Source organism: Prionailurus bengalensis, chromosome D1 (assembly GCF_016509475.1).
Source record: "Prionailurus bengalensis isolate Pbe53 chromosome D1, Fcat_Pben_1.1_paternal_pri, whole genome shotgun sequence".
Classification (NCBI taxonomy): domain Eukaryota; kingdom Metazoa; phylum Chordata; class Mammalia; order Carnivora; family Felidae; genus Prionailurus; species Prionailurus bengalensis.
The window spans coordinates 69,745,532-69,763,755 of NC_057346.1; the positions used below are offsets into that span (position 1 = coordinate 69,745,532).

An 18,224-nucleotide genomic window follows, 5' to 3' on the forward strand; every position below is an offset into this window, starting at 1 on the left:
AACCTAGTTTCCTCGCATGTGAGAGCTGTTTACATTTCTTTGTGTCTAATCTCTGTTTCTGTACTAGCCTCACATTAAGCTTAGTGTGTGTGTGTGTGTGTGTGTGTGTGTGTGTGTGTGTCCCTAATAACAATGCAAATGCAGCAGAAAGCTGGTCTTGATAACTTTTCAGCTCAGAAACATGATTTTTTTTTTTTAACCTTCAAATGTCCACCAAACAGCCCTGGGCTGGGAGAGGAAAAAAAGTCCAGAGACACAAAGTTAGCGTAGAAATTGTAAAAAAAAAAAAAAAAAGTAATAAAGTAAAATAAAATGCATCACTTCTAGAGTAGTTCTCATGATTACTTTAAAAAAATATTTAGAAGTCATTTTTTTGTACCTGTTATGTATTTTAGAGAATACTTATGAAAAAAGATGTCTTTTCATGTAATTTTTCAAGTATTCTTTCAAAACAGACAGTATTTTCTGCCAGATTTCTTCCACGTTGCTCAATCTTGTTTTTTAAGGGTACAGCTCTGTTATTAAAAAAGAAATTTGAGGTGAGGCCTTTAAAAAAATCTTAAGAGATGGGAAGGCTCTTAATCAAATCCGTGTTTGCAGTTCCGTTTCTACTTGAGTTTACTTTAATTGTTTTTTCCATGTGTCTCATTTTCTAGTCTCTGAAAATATATTTCACAGCAAAAAGGGAGGCATTGAGATTTTTAAAATGCAAGTTCTCCGTATTTTCTCCCCTGCCAAAATTTGTAGTAAAAGATAAGTGACTTTTTCTTTCCATAATGCCCCATTTTAAAAATGCAAAGGAATTATGGTTTACATAGAAGAGCTTTACTTTATAATAAAAATGAATTTGTGGCCCATCTTGTTGCCCTTCCCACATGCCTTTTTTTGTTGTTGTTCCATTTTGATTTTTTCCATACATTAATTAAATTTGTTTTTGTTCTAAACCTAAAGAACCAAGTGCGATTTCACAGCACTGAATGCTGAACACTGGGATCCTTCCCAAAGTCCTCCAACTTTTTTTTTTTTTTTTATGCAAACAAGGCTGGCTGTGGAACAGGACTAGCGACCAGGAAGGAGCATTTGGTGGCCCTCTGCAGTGGGCTGCATGCTGGCTCGCTCGCACGTGTGGCTGATGGTGGCTGGCTTTTAGCTGACTGGCTGAGCAGTTGGAAGATTAAGATAACTTCACAGATCTTGCTTTTTAACCAAAGGCGCCGTCCTCTCTATGTGGATGTAACTCCCCCAGCGTTCGCTCAAGTTCTGACTCTGTATCTAGTTTCTCTGCGCTAACGAATTAATGATGTTCAAACAAGTTTACAGACATCCATTCTGTGTTTCCATCCGCGATGTTATGAATTGCTCTATTTCTGTACCGTCTGTGTGGTTCCTACATGCTCGCCCAGGGCACACAGCCCTGGACCAAAAGCCCTGTACGTGATGAATTAAGCTCTCCTGCCCAGAAGGGAGCCCCATGGGATATCGGAAGTACTCGTTTTCTTATTCAGGGATTTTGAGAGCCTTCCTCCGTGGAAACACTTTACCAGTACTTTATACGTACATGTACATCATGCAAACACAGTTGTTGTATTTGTGTTCGTTCTTATTAAAAAAAAAAAAAAGACAATTTTTCCCCCTCCTTTCAGCCTTGGCCCACTCTCCTTTGGGACAGACACAGGGAGGAGGTGGAAACAGAGGCAGTAGGGTAGCAACCGGCTCAGCGTTTCAGCTCCAAGAACCACCTCCATCTTCTTGCGGTTCCTTTCCTTCCTCCCTACCACATTATTCTTGGGAAAAGGGAGGCCTTTGTTCTTCCCATCAGCTAATACCAGTGGAGTGCTCCAGGCATGGTGTCCATCACGGTGGGCAGTTAACAGTCAGCCCCCTATTCACAGAGCTGGCCGTGGAAATAGGAATGCGGAATAGAGGGCACTGTCGGATGAGTGTTAGCAGAAAGCACCCGGAGAAAACGTGGAGGGAATCCCAGGGACGGGCTGCACAGCAACGGTGCTGCTGTTGGGGAATGCAAAGACCGAGTGAGTGTATGCAAAGTCTGTTACGTGTCCTCTCATTCAGTAAGCTCACTCCAAAGTGAGTTCCATTATTCAGATTTTGAGGGATAATATTTAAGAAGCCAGGAGGTCAGTTGGTTTGCCCAAAGCTACCAAGCCCAGCACACGTCGCTGCCAAGATTTGAACTCCGGTCTTTCTGATGCCTACCCCACCGATCTTTGAGGCGGGGTTTCCTCCAGTGGAGATGGGAGAGTGTTCTCAAGCAGAAGGTCTTGTGCCAGCACGCGCTGTGCCGCCCCCCCCCTCCTCGTGTCCCTCGGAGCTGGGCGTGCAGTTCTGACCACCAGCCCTCTCTTCGGCACCCAAACTTTAGAAACAAGGCGAATTGTGAACTTCGAGCCCTTGGTCAGAATGTGGACCTAATGTATGATTGGCACTGTGGTGATTATCCGTAGTTCAGGGCAGTGAGGTCCTAGTCGCAGAGCCGCTGTGTCACCACCCAGAGGGCATTAGGCCAGCCGAGGAGAATGAGTGAGACTGGCTGTCACCAGACTGGCAGGTGACAGCCAGTGGACATGTTGCTGCCTTCGCCTTCCCGTGGGCATTTGATGTGAGGGATGCCTTCCTCAGCCTTCCCAACCAGCCATTACCAGGCAGGCAGTGGGCTCGTCAGGAGAGGTAGGTCTCATTGGCTTATCCGTGCTTTCCCCTTCAGGTCTGGTGTCTCCCAGCATGTTCGTGGGAGGCAGGGGTGAGCACTGAGTTCGTTGTGGGGTCAGGCTGACGGCCACATTGCCTTGGCCTCCCACGCTCATTAACGAGGCAGACTCGCTGTGGAAGGTTGAAGTCATCCCCGCAGACAACAGCGATAGCTTCTGGGCGGGCCGTGGGGGCGGCAGCGAGGGTCCAGACTTCAAAAAGAGACGCCGTGCTTTGCCTGGGAAGATGTAGCCAGGTTCGCCGGAGAAGGTGGCTGATGGCCTGCCCCGCCTGCTTCAGCCCCGCTGCTGGGCCTTTTTCCTATGTGCTCAGAAGTCAAGGATTTGTGTTCTCTGGGGTGGACAGAGGCCCTCCTTAAAGAGAACGAAGCCAGGCTTCATCCCTCTGGCCTCCCTTGGAGTCTGAAAAAGTGGTTTGCTTACACCTGGGGCCGCCGCCAGGCGTGGCTTCCATGGGAGCCCTCCTGCCTCTAAGCCTCCCTCCTTCCTGGGGAAGGGTGCGGTCGAATTCTTTAGGCTGGTGACTTTCCAGCCTTTTTTTAAGCTGCAAACTCGTGTTTCAGGTTGAAATCTTTGTTGAAGCATTTCATATATAAATGAGTAAACTATTTTAATTGGGGCTCATGCTCTTTTAGCCTTAGCAATGGCCTCTTGGGGTGTTCCACTGAATACAGTTTGAAAACCACACTGCCTTAGGCAAAGGGAAAAAGAGGTGACTCTCCACTGTCCCTGCAGCCTTTACAGGACAGTCCATGTTTGGCAGCCGGTTCTGCCATATTCCTGTGAAGAAACCAGACTCAAGAAGAGCGTGGTCATGCTCATGTCCCAATTAAGGATGAGTCATCCTTACTACAAAAGTCATGCTCTTGAAAATCTGTTAGAATGAGACCCAAAGGTCAGCCTTACTCTTCTGCTAGTGCAGAAATGGTTCTCAGAGTGCTTGCTCGTAAACCAGATCACCCCCAAAATGTGTGGACTTTAGTTTTAGCTGTCATAACAAAATTTGTTTTCATTTTGTGGACATTTAAGATTTCCACGGAGATTGGAACTTCATAAAGCACAGCAAACTTTACATGGAGAACCCAGTGTTCTAGACCCTCGAGTACATGTCGGGCATAGAGAATCGAATTAGCAATCTCTGTTCTTGAGGAACACTTAACATTTCTGTTGTTTCTGGCCACAATTGGGGAAATACTAGATATCCAGGAGACTGCTCCCCAACTAGGGGGCTCTGCAGTGGAAATTGAACAGAGTGGTGCAAAGACTCCAGTGAAAAGAGTGGTCAGCTCTGAGTGTAGAATTAAAGAAAGACTTGGGGAGGGCGTGCTGTTAGAACTGGGCACTGAGAAAGGAAGACAGTTCCCCTGAGATATCGGGGTGTTTGGGGAACCATGAAAAACACTATTACTTGGAGGCACAGGATGGACCTGGGCAAGCCCAACAGAAAGGTCCCAGATCCTCTGTGAGAGAATGAGGTTCATCTCTGAGCCGTGGGATGTGCTCTGGGCTGGAAAGTTCTCTCCCACCCTTTTCAGATGGGTGGCTAGGGGGAGGCAGAGCTGGAGGCAGGGAGCCTAATTCAGGGACTGCTGTAGGATCTGAGTGAGAGGGGTGCTGACCTGGACCAGGGGCAGCCACACACACACACACACACACACACACACACACACAGTCTCTTCAGCTGGCTCCCGCTCCTGTCCCCTCGACTGCTATGCTCTCTTCCTTCCTTGATGTTTTTTAAAGAGTAAATGATGTTTAAAACTTCTCTCCTTACTAAGTCTGAAAAGTGTACACTTTTCAATAGCAGCATTGAACATATAGGTTATTGAAGGTTGGGTTCTCTTAAAGTAATGGCAGTTCACTGAGGGGATGCATCAGTTAACTACGAGTTTCTTCCTGCTGTATTTTAAATAGGACAACATGAAAAAGTGAAGAGAGTTACTATAAAATATTTGTTTCTACCAACCAGAAATGATCATTTTCATTATGATGTATTTCTCTTCATTTTTTTTTTCCAGTGGAAGAAATCAAATGGCAAAACGGTATTCTTTTTCTAATTTCCTCTCCCCAACCTCTTTCCCCAGCCAATCACAATCTCCTTCTTCTCCCCACCTCCCAGCAATGGTATCTTTCCTTGCCATTTATTTCCCTAAGAAAATAAATCCAGTGAAAACTATTTTCTCCTTTTGCCCCTGTCCTAAAATGAGTCTAGATTTGTATCCATCGTTTACTCTGAATTTGTGCTAAAGCCATTGGCACCAACATGAGACATTTTGTTTATGCAAAGCAGCCTAGAGGTGCCTGGGTGGCTCAGTCAGTAAAACGTCCGACTCTTGATCTCAGCCCAGGTCACGATCTCACGGTTTGTGAGTTCGAGCCCACATTAGGCTCTGCACTGACAGCATGGAGCCTGCTTGGGACCCTCTCTCTCCCTCTCTCTCTGCCCCTCCCCTGCTTGCTCACTCTCACACTCTCCCTCTCCCAAAATAAATAAATAAACTTAAGAAATTAATAATGTATGTAGAGGCCTAAACCAAGATAGACTTGGCTAGCCATTTGGGATGGCCTTGGCCCCAGACTGTAAGCACAAGGGAGGGCTGCAAGGGGCAAGCAGATCGAGGGGATGGTTGAGGTAGTTGAGGAGTGCTGTGAGGAGACAAAGAACCAGGAGCAGAGAAGCCGGGCCAGTAGGAAGAAGGGGTGAAGGGGTTGGCGGAGTCCCGTTGAGATTCAAGAGCCTGCTAAAATGGATAAGGAAATGCAAGGCACTTGTGACCAGAGTGCCAGAATTTTGGACGTTAAGCATACACTTTGCAGTGTTTTATTTTCTGATTCAATCTTCTTGGGCTAACGGGCCTTAAGAGACAAATCAGAGCGCTAACTGGGGGTCTAAGAGGGAGCTTATTAGCTTTGAGGGAATCGTTCCGCAGCACTGGGCGTGCCATGTTGTGGTCCCTGCCCAGACAAAATCCTTTTGAACCCACTGCTCTAACAGGCTCTGGGGTGGTTGTAGGTGACACACGGCTTTGTAACTAGGCCTGATGGTAGTTACAAGGTAAAGATGGAGCCACGCAGGTACAGCATGGGAAGGACCTGTGGATCGGTGGAACGTGCCTTTAGCAATTCCAAGGATGCCGACTTTCCTCCCTCGGACCTCGTGTCACCAGCTGCACCTGCAGATGTCACCCAGAGCAGGTTCATTTGTTGTCGCGCGTCTCCTCCTCACCCGCAGGTTAGCCCCTCACTGCGATCTCCGGCCGAGCAGTGGAGAAGCGGCAGCCTGTCAGAGAAGACAGCGTGCGGCGTGGTCCCGAGCCTGGCCCACAGCTCTAGAAGTTATTCTCTACTTTGAATTATTTCGCTCACCATTAATTGCCCAAGAGGCCATTAGCCCCCCCCTTTTTTTTTTTGGAAGCGCAGCGATTTATTATCCCAGCCTATAAAAAGAACGCAGAAGTGTGGTCCACACACGAAGCAGTCTCTCTTTGCTGCTTAGGGTTCCTACTTCGAGCTTCCTCCTCCGAGTCTCTTATCTCGGGATGTTCAGTTGCCTCGAGGGGTTGTCCAGTCCCTGCCCAGAGGCTTCCCCTCCCTGGCGGCCGCAGAAAGGCGACCTGCAGACCACCCACCCCCTGTGGACCGTCGTCATCTTCCTGAGAAGGTGGGCCGGGCCTCCTGGGGTCTGGAGTGCCCAAGTCCAGACGGTACTCCGAGGAAAAGAGGGCTTCTTCATTCTGCCCTGACCTCAGCAGGAATACATCTTAGGCGGTGGACGTGTTCATGTCCAGCTCTGGACTCGCACTGAAGAAAAGCCAGTACTTGCTGACATTGCGTCATGCCACGAGAGCAGAAAAGGGCCCGCGAGTGTCCGATTGCGTCCAGTCGTTGGTGACTAATTTACGAGCTACATGTGCTCCCCGGGGCCGTTTTCCTCATCCTCACCCTGGTGGCCTTTTGTGATTTGATTTCTGAGCAGGCCATTCTTCCCAATCTGCCGTTCCTTCCAATAAGCAGAGAGCTTAAAGTTCAAATTGTTGATTTAATTCTCGCGGAGAGTTCAGGAACTTCTCTGGGGGCGTTGCTGCACTTCACAAGGCTACCTCCCGGTTGTGTCACCACCGATGCCGGCCACGAATGGGCCCGTCCACAGGGGAGACACGCCTCACTTCACCCACGGTGCTCCCCGTGGCCTGCTGAGCCACCCCGCTCCTTCAGGCGATGGCTGTCAGCGGTACACACGGCCACGGAAGCCTGAAACCACAGCCTCCTTTGTCCCGGCGCCAGTCCTGAGACAGTTGGCTCGGCCGCAGGATTTGGGAAATGACGCAGCACCTTCCTGATACCTTCCGATCCTCAGGGGGTTCTTTTGCACTCACCCTCTCTCCCCAGTGATATTTTCTCTGCCTTGTTTTTAATTTACCTGAGTTCAAGCTAAGGGTGGAGACCGTTTATTTCTCGGGCTTGGGTGTGTTGGAATTAGAACCTCTTATCAACCGTGTGGTGATGCGGAACTCACAGTGTAAACAGAGGGCTGAATGCATTCACCTTTCTGTGTGAACTGAGCCAGGGCTGGATTTTCTTTTTAAGGGCAACGGAAACACCCTCATTCTCCGTTTTTATCGCTTGCTAGAGAAATCCCGTTGTTAATCGGCCCCCAGTGTCTACGATGCTCTAGACTACCAGAGAGCTGAAAGTTCATGTGATCGGGGCCAGGGTGTCTTAAGCATTTCGGGTCACATGCGCCCCAGAGACTGCAAGTTCACTGAATGGCAAGGCTGCGGGCACCCTGGGGAGTGCTTAATGCAATTCCCAAAGCAGTCCTGAAGGCGCTGTTCTCGGCCTCACTTTACAAATGAGGAAGCAGATGCTCAATGGCCAGGTGACTTACCCAGGGTCCCAAGTCTGCATTTGATCTGCATTTAGCACCAAAGCCCAAACTCTTCACATGATGTCATGCAGCTCTGCCCAAAGAATACTGGTCAAGGATGAGGGCTCATTTCTCTGACTCAAGATGCTTTCACATCATCTCTCACTGTTCATCGTGTCTGTATGTTTGAATTATTTAATTTTAATCTTTTAAAATGTTTCTTTATTTTGAGAGAGAGAGAGACAGACAGAGACAGAGAGAGTATGAGCCAGGGAGGGGCAGAGAGAGAAAGGGAGCCACAGAATCCAAAGCAGGCTCCAGACTCCCAAGCTGTCAGCACAGAGCCCGACGCAGGGCTTGAACCCATGAACCGTGAGATCGTGACCTGAGCCAAAGGTGGATGCTAACCGACTCAGCCACCCAGGCACTTCTGTATATTTGAATTAAACAGCAGATGAGTGGTGGGAGCTGGAACTCAGTCTGGAGCCAAACTAGAGCCTGCTGCCTGCGTGGGTTCCTCTGGCTCCTTGGGAGAGATTTACTTCCTGCCTCTTACTGTCACCTCCCGGGGGAAAGGAGGCTATGGTCAGAAGGTTGCCTTTTCCCCAGCACCCAGACCTAGCTTTAGCTGACCTCAATGATAGGTTTCCTGGTAGTGTTGTCAGGCACACCTATAAATCACCTGGATCCTCATCTACAATCTTTTATGATGCTAAGCCCCACATCAAAATTAAAGGAAACCCTATTGACAATTATAAAATACTAAATATAGCTTAGTACATTTAAAAATGAACAATAGTAAAAGCCTTGAAAATTTTTTCTTTGATGTGAATGGAGTCTCTGGCATTTGGAAATACAATAAGATGAATTAATTGCTACTCATTACATGGCAAGTCGGGAGAAGTATGAATGTGCCTTCCCCCCCTGGCATTAGCTGTTGCCCGACCGAAATAGCCCCCTTTTGTATTTACTCCTGCTTTCACTAATAATAAGTAAATTAGGGATCATGGCTAGAAAAATTCAAGTGCCCTCCATCTTTTCTCCCAAACCATCCTACAGATTTGCGATGTTTTATGTACTCAGGGGCTAGCGCTAATAATCACAGAGGTCATGTGAATCCACATAGTGCAAGGTGAAAGCAACATCTGCAAAATGACTTTTTAGGAGAGCATCCTGTGTTTTGTCTTTTCCTGAAAAAAGTGGTTTTGCAAGCAAATTGCTATCTTTCCTCTCCTGTACTGTATTTTTGTATTGCTGGGAAAAGTGCACTTGGGGAAAAACATTTAAGAGCTATCCAGAGATTTTGAGTCCGTGGTCTTTTTTTCCAACGTTGCCTATTTTTCCTGGTGTATCAGTGGACTTTCTTACTAATAAAGTAGATTGGAGTCTTTAAGTTTTAAATTGACAGCCCTTGAACAAACTGGAGTATATTGATTTAGTATGCTGTTCATTAAAATGCCATATATAACAGCTATAATATTATACTTGCAAGCTTGTGAACTTTATATTATCTTTAACGTTGTTGATGGCTAGTGCTGGAAAACAATAAGAGAATTGATTCCTCAGAGTAATCAAAAGCCAAGGAAGCAGAGGAAAGTGGGAATAAGACTCCCATACTGTCTGGAGACTGATTCATCACATGTCCTGGAGTCTGAAGAGTGCACTGCTTCAGCCATGTGCATTTGTGACACTGGCCACCTTCCTGTCACGTATATTACACTGTAGACACTTTCCAAACATCGTGCACATTTAAACCATAACGAGGAGGCAGTCTGTGGAACCCAGAGGTATAGCAGCAGCCTTGCTCTGCTTCATGAAATATGAAAGCCTGTTTACTAAGTGGCAATAACAGTTTGGAAGGCTTCAGGCTGAGGAGTTTATGCATGACACAGCCTGCTGGACCCCGTGTGGCTGAGGCAGGGAAGGCCATTGACAGCATGGCGTGCCAGAAATTGGACAAGGAAGAAAGTCGAGTGGGTTCTGAGACCTGCATCCCTCGGCACAGTGCTGTGTCTGACCTCATTCTTCGGACAGACGGGCCATTTGTTCTTAAAGCCCCCGTGTTTCCTGCTCCGTAAATATTTTGCACATTTCAGACCATGGGCTTGAGTTAGGATTCAGTTGGAAAAGGAGATTTGCCTTTTATTCTCCATTCCCCAAATATTCAGCTTTTTTGTGGCCTCATTCTTCGTAATCTTAGGGATGGAGGGACTTAAAATCAGTAATGAGGCCTCGGTGTGAAGTTGTCCAGGCTTTTTGCTAGGACACGGTGTTCTTGTTCATGCAAGGTCACGTATAGACACGCACACACTCAGAGTATTTCCCGTCCTGTAAGACATCACAGACCGCAACTTGATATTGACTTAGTAACAGTTTTTCACGATAAAACAGGGTGCTTGTCCTTTGTAAATCTCATCCACATTTCAGAAATGTTGGTGTGAAAACATCTTAGAATAAAAGTATTCTGATGTACAAGTGTAACGTATATTTTTGAACTTACTTAAGCGTCAGTTATTTGGGTAGATTAACAACCGCCCTGCCCCCTTTATTCTGGGGTGAGTGGTAAGGATGGAGTGGGACGCCCCAAAAGTCCAGGATATTAGACCAGAGTGACACAGAGAAGCAATTTACTCAGGTCTGACACTTAGAGTTATAATTTCTTCCAAGCCAGGCTTGTATCTCTAGGCTGCAAATGACAATTTAGAGTCCCTTCCATTGAAATCTCTCAGCTTGGCATCATTCCGTACTCCCATTTCAGATTAAGTGGGTCAACAGCCAGGCTGTCGGTTCTGATTTCAGGATCTTGCTTGCCGTGCTTTTTATCTGCAGGGTTGCTTTAGATTTTAAATAATAAAATTTAATCCTTTTAATTTTCAAATATATATCATAGATAAACGGGGAGATGTTCTAAAATTAGATGAGTAGGTAGAGTGTCTCCACTTCAAAAGGTAGGAAATCAGAGGTATAGACATTTTAGTCCATTTGCAGAAAATTGCCTATTCTCAAATAGCTAGGTCAAGTGCAGAAAGAACCTCTACTTGAGATAAAATTTCCTCTCCACGCTTGGCTTTCTCTCTGTTAGGATAGGTGGCCAGGAGCTGCCCAAATTTTAACATCTTACTGTCTTTTCGCCGGTGGTTTCCGGCTGTGTGTGTTAAGACGTATTTGCTTATAAATGGAACTCACACTCATCGCCACAAATACTTTTGGAGCCAGAAAGGCTTTAGAGAATAAAGTACAACTCTGTTTCATAGATGAAGAAAATTAGAGCATTCAATGACTTGCCCAAGGTAACGCAACCCACTACCGTCACGCCGAGGCAGGTTCAAGCCAGCCTGGAGAGGCTCCTATTACTGGCACGGAACAACTTGGTGAGCTAGGAACCACTGATTTGCTCTCCTGCTTCCGGACGTGTGTCCCATTCAGGCACGTCCTGGAACGCTGGGCAGTAAGAGTCCAACCTTACGATGTTTAGCAAAAGGAAACGGCCATGTTCCGAAGCTGTGTGACATACAAAAGCTGGTGACTTTTCTCCTTTCCTCCTTGACTGATTTCCTTTAAAAAAAAAAAAAAAAAAAAAAAAAAGCATCAAACTTTCATGAGCTTTTCGAAGAACTTTTCAGTCAGCGCAGCACACGGGAACATCTCCAGCACCTCTAGTAGAATAAAAATGGGCCATGGAGATGTGGGGGAGTCCTTTCTCTTTGGACCTGGACTTTTAATTCTTGAGTCCTTCCATCCACCCGAGCGTGTGCAAACACACTGTATCTGGGTGTGCCAAATCACCCCCGTCATCAGCATTTCATCAACAGGGGACTCTCAGGTCTGAAAGGGGCCCATGACGTGCATTTGAAATTAAAAAAAAAAAAATTGTTTGAAGTTTTTATTTATTTTGAGAGAGAGAAAAAGTTTTTATTTATTTTTGAGGGAGGGAGAGAGAATCCCAAACCAGCTCCGTGCTGTCAGCACTGAGCCCGATTCGGGGCTCGAACTCGGGAACCTTGAGATCATGACCTGAGCCAAAGTCAAGAGTCGGACGCTTAGCCAGCCGAGCCCCGCAGGCGCGAGGATGGTGCTTTTGGGATAGAGCCAAGCCCACAGATCTTTTGTAGTAATTCCTCAGAATTTGCATCAGCCAGGCCTGCGAGAAGTCTGGGCTGCGCTGTCCCAGCTCCCCTAGCCTGGGCCCCAGAGAAGCTGTGAGGCTTGTTCCTCTCAGTGGAAGGCGCCTGTGGTGAGACCTGTGGCATTACTTCAGTTCAGAAATCACCTTGAGAGGCGTTCGTAACCTCTCATTAGGGGCTAGGTGGCTTCAGGGCTGGAGTACAAAGTGATGGGCCCAGAAGAAAACTGATGTGTTTGTATTCATGTCAGGGCACTTCTGACGGAGATGGGCTGTAGTGTGACTAGAGCCGGGTTTTCTGTTCACACATGTGGATCACCTTCTGCGGGGATGATGAGGGGGCAGGTGGCAGGTGAAACCACGGGACCAGCTAGGTAGGAACAGATGGACTGGAGCTGGGATCTGTGTGTGTGTCAGGCTCAGCTGGGTTTAGGGAACTTATACACCTAGTCAGTTTATTCCACCATCATCATGATTTTGTCTTTTACAAGCATCACGGTATCTGAAATGATTCAGATCTTTAAAAAAAAAAAAAAAAGAGAGAGAGAGAAGGAGAAGGAAGGAAGCAAAAATGTTGACCGAGAAAGCTAGCTTTAGGTAGAGCCTTCAGCAAATTAGCAAATGGAGGCTCAGCTCAAAGAATGTCATCTGACCAGAGGCAGTAAAGCACCACTCTAGTCCCCCAGTGCCATTCCACTGGGGACGAGCAATCCTGCGGGCTTCCTGGGCCCTTTGTGGTGCCATTCAGCTGTAGCACGTGTCTTTCGAGATGACCATAATGACCGTGTGCCAGCCAAAAAGCTGCAACATGAGGCTCCTTACTTTTTCAGTTGAGAGCCAGAGAAATGTGACAAGTGTCAAATTTTATGCAAGTGTTAGGCTCTTTGTCAAGGGGCAGCATAAGCTTTTTGCAAATTCACGCCGTGTTCTGGCAATTACGGGGCAGAGTGATGTCTGTCTATACCTCGGGAGCACCTAATTTGATCTTTCTTAAAAGCCCCTAGTAGTTATTTTGTAGGCTTTGGGGGGCTTTTTGTTTCTGGTTTTTGCTTGTTCGTGTTTAAATTTCTCCTTTTGGCTTTGCCTTTGGCACCTCCGCATGCTTCTGTGTCACCTCTGGGTAAATCTGTACACATTGAAGCCAAGTCAGGGCTGTTTCAGCCTGCAGTTCCCCTTGACCTTCACTCACTGGCTGACTCTAAACGGCAGCCGTGGTGGGTGCTGTCTTTACTTTACTGTCCCCATTTTGTTCCTGCTCTGATGGAGTCTGGGCCTGGTATAGATTGTATAGACCTTCTGTTAGCAGCCGGGAGGAACCTTGACTTGTTTCCCAAGCATGAAGCCTGTACCATCAGGACCTGCCTGACCGTTTCTCCATCTGTACTGGGGAAGCCACAGAACCAGCTCGAAGGGGGTCGGGAGTAGTTTCTGAAAGGTTGGAATGGTTGGTAATCGCCCTTCTAGTTATCTGGGTCAGACATCCCTCCTAAAATGTGAAAAAAGACCCACACTCCTATGCATTTTATTGTACCCAATATTTTGTGTTTGTATAAGTATATATGTATTTTTTTAAGTAAAGAAGAAAAATGCCCCTGCTTTTGTCCGCAATTCTTTTAACAAATTGTTTATTGTTGTATCCAGGTAACAAGCATGGTAAGTATTTTCACCACATTGAGTATTCTGTATTTTAGCTGTGCTTGGCAGACTTTTTGGCTAGCTTTTGTGTTATCAGCCTTGGCTTTTCTAGAAGTGACCCATCAGGGAAGGGAGAAACCACTTACCCGGTAGCAGCCCCTGCGTTCTTGGCTGTAGAGAGAACCTGTGTGGCCTTAGCCCCATGGTGGGGATACCTGAGAAAGCATGCACCCCGCCAGCATGCTGCTTGGCCCCGTCCTGGCCCCCTGCCCGCCCTGCTGCCTCCCGACCTCCCCTCACCAGGTGTCTGCTACGGCTTCTGGGCCTCGCATGACTCCAGCAGCCCCTGGGAGTGCGGCCCCGTGACTGTGCACACTGATGGGGCCTGCCCGCACCTTGTGGATGGTCCTACCCCAGATCCACAGCCACCCCTCTTTACGCCCCCTTCTCCCATCCGTATGCTTAAAAGCAAGGCCTTCCCCCCCCTCCCCCCCGCCCCTTGCCTTGAATGTGTTAAGTAATTGGAGAAATCTCCCTTTGGAAGCTGGAAAAATAAATACGCTGTCCACTCTTCTCAGAGGCTTCCCATTCTGTTGAAAAACAGATTTAAAAAAATTTTTTTTTTTTTTTTTTTTTTATAAAACCTTGCCACTGGGTAGTCTCAGTAAAGGTTCAGAGTTAACGGTAGGTCGAGTGTGTTTTAGCCTTCTGGCTGTGTTTATTTATCCATGCATGTTTGCTTCTCCGGCCTCTCTTGTGGCTCTGTATTTAGTCCATGTGCTCGTGGCTGTGCCTGTGGAAGCTGCCTGGTAGCCCTGTGTTCTGTATTAAGTCTGTGTGTCACTGTCACCTTCAAGGATCAGACTGCCAAGGATAAGGCCCTGCAGCACATGGCCGCCATGTCGTCAGCACAGATTGTCTCGGCCACCGCCATTCACAACAAGCTGGGGCTGCCTGGGATTCCACGCCCCGCCTTCCCGGGGGCGCCGGGGGTAAGTCACAAGCTGGTCCTGTAGTGGTGGCCCCCAGGGGTGAGGGGCCGGGCGTGAAGCCATCCACCTGGCGCTTGTTCTTGGCTCCCGTGTAGGGGAGGGAGGGACTACCTGTGGCCAGCTGATGCTGCTGGGGGCAAAGTGGTAAAAGGGAGGGAAGGAGCGGGAGAGAGAAGGAGGGAGGGGGCCTGGAGAGAAAGGAAGAGGAAGGCATCCTTGGTCCCTGCAGACGTGGGATTAGGTATTACTTTGCCAGTGCCCTTCTGGGTTGTGACCTGCTGCTTCTGCTTTTTTTCCTGGCCCTTCGTCTCTTTTCCTGTGTCCTCGGGGTCACTTTAAGGGAACTAAGCCCTAAAGGGACAAAGTATTCTGTTACCGTTTTCCTTTTGCACCTACCAAGGGCTGAGAAGTTGAACGTTTGTTACAATCCCATTAATCTTTGAAATCATCTTTAGCGGTTCTAGTTATTGTTGCCGTTTTGCAGACGAGGTTACGGAGTAACAAGAATTTGGGAAATTTGATCACAGTCCCATAGATAGTGACCTCAGGACTCAAACCCGGAGCCTTATGCCTCCCTTTGCAACTCCTTTTAACAGGCCGCCTCTCCAGCAGGGGCCGGCAGGCACCAGAAGCCTCAGGGAAGCTTACAGCAAAGGAGGTGTCCGCATTGCTTCTCGGAGCTTTTGGCCTCTTGCTCAGAGCTTTGTCCTCTCCCAGCGGTGCCGTGAGCTGTGGAGACAGAACGTCACACAGGGAGGGTTTAAGAATGGAGGAAGAGGGGCGCCTGGGTGGCTCAGTTGGTTAAGTGTCCGACTTCGGCTCAGGTCATGATCTCGCGGTCCGTGAGTTCAAGCCCCGCGTCAGGCTCTGTGCTGATGGCTCAGAGCCTGGAGCCTGTTTCAGATTCTGTGTCTCCCTCTCTCTCTGACCCTCTCAGGTTCATGCTCTGTCTCTCTCTGTCTCAAAAATAAATAAACGTTAAAAAAAAAATTAAAAAAAAGAATGGAGGAAGAGAAGGGGAGGGGGAAGGGGGGTGAGGGGTGTGCCTGGATAAAGCAGTCAGACAGAACATCTGTGAGCCCACCTGTAATGTGCCCAGATCTCTGTTAGGTGTCAGGGGAACGTGGAGAAGCTGCTGCCTGGTCCCTGCCCTCAGGGCACTGATCTGGAGGAGGAGCTCCAGGGAGCCCTGGGCTGCCAGGCCAAGGATGCCACTGCCATCGTGTGCACATCGGTGACCACATCTACGTCGAGAGAGGGTCACCGTGCAGCTGATGGAGGGTCTGAACCCACTGTCTTTAGCAGGGGTTGCAGCGTGTAGGCATCCCGAACAGTGCTTCGATGTGAACTCCTAATTCTGACACCTCTTGCGTTTTGCCTTCTAGTTCTGGCCAGGAATGATACAAACAGGGCAGCCGGGATCCTCACAAGAGTAAGTGCAAGGAGGGGCTTCTCAGTGACGGCAAGGGTCTAGTCACAGCCCAACCCCGGGTGGCATTTCTCTAGGATGACTCTGCCTCGGGGCTTGCGGGAGAAAGGAGATTTAACCTGAGATCGCCAGAGTCATCTCCCATTATCCACCGAGGCCAGTAGCAGCAAAGAGACTGCTTAAGTCCAGCTCACGGCCACCTTAAGTATTAGTGTCCAGCGGGAGACAGGGAGAGAGGCCCCGTCCCTTCATGGCTTTGGAGGGCAGAGCCCGGGGTCTTCCTGAGAAGTGCCTTCCTGAGAGAGGACGGTGGAGGTGATCCTATAGCCCAGCCCATCCTGGCTTTCCTGGTGGTAAGGGCAGCTAAGAGACCATCCTGCTTGAAGCGGGCCTTGTAAACTGGAAGCCGAGGGTGGTCTGGAGATAAAAACAGAAAGGAAATCCTGCCCACCTGTTCTCAAAAGAACTTGAGCTGTTTGGCCAAGAGAAGGAGCCTGAAGCACGTCCCAAACCTTGCCTGGGAGTGGTGACCCCTGACCTGGGTCGTGGCAGGGACGAGAAGAGAGGGTCCAGTAGATGTCACAGCATACGGGAATCGTGCTGGGGTCTCTCCAGCTTGTCCCACTGAAGCGGTGTGAGGCTTGATGGTTGGGTCCCCAGCACCATGCTGGCCCGTCTCAATCAGAGGGAGTCACTGTCTCTGTCTTGGCAGAGCTCTGCCTGGGCTGTGCTACCACCTGCAAGCAGGGAACCTTAATTGGGGGGGTGTGGGGGTGGCAGGTTGGGCCCCAGCACTGGGAGGCCAAGGCAAGACCTGGGGAGTAGAGTAGCCACTGCTATAGTCTCGATTTATGACTCTGTCCGCCCCTCCGCCCCCAGCGTCAAGCCCTTCGTGCAGCAGGCCTACCCCATCCAGCCAGCGGTCACAGCCCCCATTCCAGGTGAGTCTCCCAGCGGCTCCCTCGTGGAGAGTGTCCCACGCAGCTGGCAGCCAGCCCGTCACACTGTGTTCCACGGCAGTGCAACCCCCACCCCCACCCCCACTCTGTAGGTTCGTGGGTGCCCCTCCCTCACCCCTACTTTCCTTAAGGCTGGAAGTCAGGAGGGTCATGGATGTGTCCAGTGCCCCCAGTCTCCGCCCAGGAGCTCTTCAGATGGGTTTTTACAGAAAAGGAAAGCCAGGGACTTCTGGCTGGCTCAGTCAGTAGAGCATGTGACTCTTGATCTTGGGGTCATGAGTTCAAGTCCCACACTGGGCAGAGAATTTACTTAACAAAAAGAAAGGGAGGAAGATTTAGATATGTCAATTATATCTCAATTGCAAAGTGGGAAGAAAAAAAAGAAAGAAAAGGGAAGCCCATCACTTTCGCCAAGACCCTGGGTCACCCTTGGAAGGGGAAGTTGTGGTGGTTCCTTCCTCATCATAAATAGGCTGGATTGGGCAGTCCACGTCTTGAGAGCAGATAGGGTTTATTTACCCTTCCTTATGTCAGTAGGTTTCAGTTCCTTGCACCCTTTCTTTAACGAAGAGTTTCCAGGGAAGCCTTGACCAGGAAACCCAAATCTCGCCCGCGTACCTGCCCCATCCCCCACCTGTGCGCCTGGAGTCACTTAGCTGAACTATCCCCAGATGGGATGTGTGTTCATGTGTTACCCTCTTTTCTGACGCCATGGAACATTCTGAGAGAGAGAGAGAGAGAATTCTGTAGTGCTCATGACCACAGTCTTAGGAAAAGAGATTGGGGGTTGGGGGGCGCCTGGGTGGCTCAGTTGGTTAAGCGTCCGACTCTTGATCTTGGCTCAGGTCATGGTCTCCTTGTTCATGAGACTGAGTCCTGTGTCGGGAGGCTTCTGTCCACACCTGCTTGGGATTCTCTTTCTCCCTCTCTCTCTGCCTTGTGCTGTAAATAAATAAATAAATAAATAAATAAATAAATAAGGGAGAGAGGAAGGAAGAAAGGAGGACGGGAGAGAGGGAAGGAAGGACGGATGGAAGGAAGGAAGGAGGGAGAGAGGGAAGGAAGGAGGAAGGGAAGGAAGGAAGGAAGGAGGGAGGGAGAGAAGGAAGGAGGGAGGGAGAAAGGGAAGGAAGGAGGGAGGGAGGGAGAGAAGGAAGGAAGGAGGGAAGGAAGGAAGGAAGGAGGGAGGGAGAGAAGGAAGGAAGGAGGGAGGGAAGGAAGGAAGGAAGGAAGAAAGGAGGGAGGGAGGGAGAGAAGGAAGGAGGGAGGGAGAGAAGGAAGAAAGGAGGGAGGGAGGGAGAGAAGGAAGGAGGGAGGGAGAGAAGGAAGGAAGGAGGGAGGGAGGGAGAGAAGGAAGGAGGGAGGGAGAGAAGGAAGGAAGGAGGGAGGGAGAGAAGGAAGGAAGGAAGGAAGGAAGGAAGGAAGGAAGGAGGGAAGGAGGGAGATGAGCCAACACAAGAAGTGCCCGGTAGTCCCAGTGTCTCAGAGGA

At 48.9% G+C, this 18,224-nt stretch overlaps 1 protein-coding gene across 9 annotated transcripts in view; it reads left to right on the forward strand.

The window, feature by feature from the left end:
- Positions 1-18,224, forward strand: part of TEAD1 (TEA domain transcription factor 1) — a 270,028-nt gene that overhangs the window by 195,664 nt on the left and 56,140 nt on the right. For 5 of the 9 annotated variants that reach the window (XM_043580691.1, XM_043580696.1, XM_043580695.1 and 2 more), the window contains 4 exons: positions 13,361-13,372; positions 14,212-14,346; positions 15,732-15,778; positions 16,655-16,716. In XM_043580691.1, the coding sequence (XP_043436626.1) occupies positions 13,361-13,372; positions 14,212-14,346; positions 15,732-15,778; positions 16,655-16,716 (256 nt within the window). The remainder of the gene's footprint in view (positions 1-13,360; positions 13,373-14,211; positions 14,347-15,731; positions 15,779-16,654; positions 16,717-18,224) is intronic. The other 4 variants (XM_043580692.1, XM_043580697.1, XM_043580698.1 and 1 more) reach the window with 1 other exon arrangement.